General features: G+C 40.2%; 1 protein-coding gene across 1 annotated transcript; it reads right to left on the bottom strand.

Annotated features, from left to right (window-relative positions):
* Positions 1–1,565: 1,565 nt before the first annotated feature.
* On the bottom strand, positions 1,566–2,102 carry LOC138885127 (tropomyosin-like). Its single transcript, XM_070166028.1, has one exon. The coding sequence runs from the start codon at positions 2,100–2,102 to the stop codon at positions 1,566–1,568; it is 537 nt and encodes a 178-aa protein (XP_070022129.1).
* Between the last annotated feature and the right edge of the window lie 2,240 nt (positions 2,103–4,342).

A 4,342-nucleotide genomic window follows, 5' to 3' on the forward strand; every position in this document is an offset into this window, starting at 1 on the left:
GTTTACAGTATTTGGTCAAAAAGAGACAAGGAAGTCATAACCATATCAAAAAGGAGTGAAACCTGCACAAGTTCAAAAGCTGGGTCAAAAGAGCGCAGATAGTGAAGAAATAAATACGGACGCGGAGGGTCCACCGCTGAGGCGGTCTTGACTTCTCCCTCAGTGGTGGAAAGGTTCAGAGAGCTGTAATTTTGGGCTTAACAAGTTACCGCTGACCGCGGTGAAATTGCGCAGCAGCGGTGGCTTTTGCGCGGTTACGGTCATTTTATCTCCTCAGCGGAAGCCAGATTCAGAGAACCAAAAATGGAGCTAAAAGTTGAAGATTGCGGTCCTCTCTTGATTTTTTGCGGCCACGGTAGTCATAGCGCTGTAGCGGTACCTCCGTAGGGGCATTTTTGTCTGAAAAATTTAGATGTGTATAAATAGTTATTTTTCATATTTTTAGGTCATCTGTTGTTTTGTAGAGCACGTGAACTGCCTTTTTTTTTTTACCTTTTTGAGTAATTTTAGAATATCTTTAGCAATTAAACTTAGATTTTAATCTTGTAATTACTTTTTATGGCTTATATTTCATCTCAATCTTTGATTTCTTCTTTGATTATGGGTAGCTAAACTCATTAGCTAGGGTAGTGGCTCAACTCTAGTGTGGGTATTTAATGGGTCTTCAATTTTAGGGCTTAAATATTTATGGGTGAATGATATTTGGCTTGATTTATGCTTTAAATGTTGAATTGGTGGTTGCAAACATTGATTTATGCCTTTTTGACTTAGGCTCTTCTTGAGGAAGAGAGACTAAGTCTAGGAAATTCAGGCCAACAAGGAATTGGGGTGCATTCAAGAGATTGATAGCCCCAATTAAAGGGTTAAAACTAGATATAGTAATACCCAACTTGAGCCAATTTAGCTTGCATTGTTTGAACACCCAATTGGGCTTGAGAAAGCCAATTAGGACAAAGTCACTCAGACTACCGAGAGGTATAGAATGAGTAGTTATGTGCAATGGCTATATCAAGATCACAATTATAACAAATTTGCCCTAAGTTTTAGATCTCGTTAGATACTCACCTTGGTGGAAGTCACTTCCCTAGTGCTTTTAGACCAATTAAGAAAACCTTACAAAAAATACCATACTTAGCTTATTTTCTTGCATCATTAGTATTAAAATAGAATAGTAAACAAAGAAAGAATGATTGGAAGTGCAGTTAAGAACATCGCACATTGCTAGATAAGATAGGAACCCAATTCCAAACATATCTTAGCTCTCTGTGGATTCGATCCCGACCTTTCGAGTAAAAGCTGCATCGACTGCTCTTGCCACTCTATAGTGGTGTAGGGTTGGATCCGATCACTTGGACCTCTAAAAAACAAACGACATGTTATTACATTAGATTCTATGCTAAGGCATTAAAAATATTTGCAAGAATAGAAATCGTGAAAGATGCTAAAAAGTTAAAATTGCCAAAGGGAGAAATTTTATATATTCCAAATCATTACGTACCCCTAAGAAAAACGGCCTCAAAATGAACAAAAAATATATACACAAAAACTAAAATATTCTAAGGTATTCACGCTTGATCTTCACCGGAGCCTGATTCGTAACCATAACCATCGGGGCCTTCGGAGTTTTCGGAGGCCTTGGAGCCCTCTTCACCTTCGGGTTCAGCTAGTTTCTTGGCCTTGACCTCAAGTCTTTTTGCCTTCTCAACCTTAGCAAACAGGTCTAAATCTCGAGCATGGATCTCCTTGAGGGTATCCCTTCGAGACAGTTCCCTCATATATTCGGCATTGGTCTTTAGGCGAGCTTCAGTTGCCTCATCATCGACCTTGTATTGGGCCACCATCTCCTCGGCATCAGCAGAGGATGTATCTAGTTGGGACCTCGTTACTTCGAGCTTTTTTCCAAGGTCATCCCATTCTATGGCGGTCGAACTCAGCTGTGCTCGGAGATCTTCATTTAGTTGAGCCCCTTTATCAGCTTTCTCCTTCATCACCCGAAGCTCAACTTCTATTGAAGAAAGTTTTGCCTCGGCAGTTTCCTTCTCCGAGGCCAGTAGATCCATCTCGTTCTTCCACCCATTGGCCATGACTTGGATCTCTTCCATCTTCTTTCGAACCTGGTCAATCTGGTCGATCTTTTGTTGGAGCTACGAGGTTTGGTGTTAGTTACTACGACTAGTTCCTCTTTTCTAATTTCAAAGACCTTTACCTTTTCGACCAAGTCGGCGTGCTCCCTCCTTAGGAACGATGTTTCTTTCTAAGCCTAATCCAATGATCAAGGCCAACCCTGTACTACTATGAAGTAGCAAGAGAGGTTGAAGCAGCTTTTACCCGAGAAGGTCGGGATTGATTTCCACAGGGAGCTAGATATTGGAGCTGAGTTTCTATCTAAATGGGAGTTGTGTAATTGTTCCTAATTGCACTTCTAAACATTGTTTGTTTTGGTTTTACTTCTAATTTTATACTACTACAATGCTAAATTAGGCTAAGTAAAGCTAAGATTAAACTATTGAGAGTTGATCAAAAAGATAAAAGGCACTAGGGTAGTGACTTTCTCCTAGGTGGTTAATTGACGGATTCTTGAGTCCAAGGCTAGTTTATCACAATTGGGGATTATGATATAACTATTGCACAATCCTACTCACTCTATACCTCTCGGTAGTTCAAGTGATTTTGCCCGAATTGACTTTCTCAAGACCAATTGGGTATGAAAATTTGTGCAAGCAATTGAAGTTCAAGTCAGGTATTACTATCTCTAGGTTTAACCCTTCAATTGAGGCTATCAATCCCTTGAATACGCCCAAATTCCTTGTTGGACCAATTTCATGGATTTACGCTCTATTTCTCAAGAAGAGCCAAAGTCTACTAGGCATAAACTAGTGTTTGCAACCACTAATTCAACATTAAAATCCTAAATTAGTCCAAATATCAAACACTCATAGACAATCAAGCATCAAAACACAAGACCCATCAATTACCCACATTAGGTTTGAGCCACAACCGTAGCTAATGGGTCTAGCTACTCATAATTATAGAAGAAAGCAAAGAAATAGATGAAGAAAAACCCATAATAATTAATTACTAGATAAAACTTGAAGATTCAATGTTGAAACTAAGCTAAAATTACTCAAAATGGTAAAAGAGAAGAAGTCACGAGCGCAGCTCTGTCCCAAAATCTATCTTATAACCTAAAAATGGGAAAAGAAACTATTTATACTAGGTTGAAAATTCTGGACAAAAATACCCTTGCGGGTCTAATGCGGACCGCACAAAATCGAGTGCGGCCGCACTAAGGCTCTTGGCTTGACTAACCTGCTCTCTGAAGTTGGCCACCACTGACCGCACAAAATTCACCGTGGCCGCGGTGGCTTTTATCGTGGTTCGCACAAAATGGACCGCGGACCGCATTGACCAGGTTCCCCAAAATGTCAACTCTCTGAACTTTGGCTCTACGGACGGCACGAAATCGAGTGTGGCCATAGTGGAATTAATGCGGGCTGCACAAAGTCCTTTGTGGCCGCATTGCCTGGCTGACTGAGAAGCATACTCTCTGATCTTCATCTTTGCGGGCCGCACAAAATGGTGTGCAGCCGTATTGGCCCTGTTTGACTGAGCTTGGTCTTGGTCTTGGTACTTATGCAAGTTTCACTCCTTTTTGAGCTGGTTTTTGACACCTTGTCACCTTGTTGATTAAACATATAATCAAGTACAACTTGTGAGCCTTTGGGACTATTTTGTACACATTTCTAATCAAAACTTGAGCAAGAAGGAGTGTAAAATGCATCACAATCCCTAGTTATCAACTCCCCCAAACTTAAGCTTTTGTTTGTCCTCAAGAAAACAAAATAAGACCCACCCTTTAAGAGTCAATCCAAGAAAATTCAACCGACCTAAAGTGACCTCATCTAGCATCAATTGGGACTAACAATTGCCCTTAATTCAAATGAATCATTAACAACATTCACTTTTTTAAACACCATGGATTTAGTGCGACACAAGAGCATCAAGAGTTGACTCAACACATCAAAGAAACTCTTTCTATTACTTTGGTCATTGTGGAACCCAAACTCACACATCCTCAACTTTCCCTAAGCAGACCTTACCTTTAGGATAGTAGCACTCAGAACGAGGTTAATGGAACTACACTCATCTCTCTCAAGGAAAAGTCACAAGTTCGGCTATAAGTACCATATGCTTGCCCTTTATGTAAGTCACCACTAATGAAAGTTTCATTCAACTTAAGATCATATAGGGCTTTTATGGAGACATAGTGAAGGCTTTTGGTTCAGGATAGGAAATGTTTGGTCTAAGTAGGTTCCATCTTCCCTTTAGCACTTCTTTTGCT

The sequence above is a fragment of the Nicotiana sylvestris genome, chromosome 2 (genome assembly GCF_000393655.2).
Source record: "Nicotiana sylvestris chromosome 2, ASM39365v2, whole genome shotgun sequence".
NCBI lineage: Eukaryota > Viridiplantae > Streptophyta > Magnoliopsida > Solanales > Solanaceae > Nicotiana > Nicotiana sylvestris.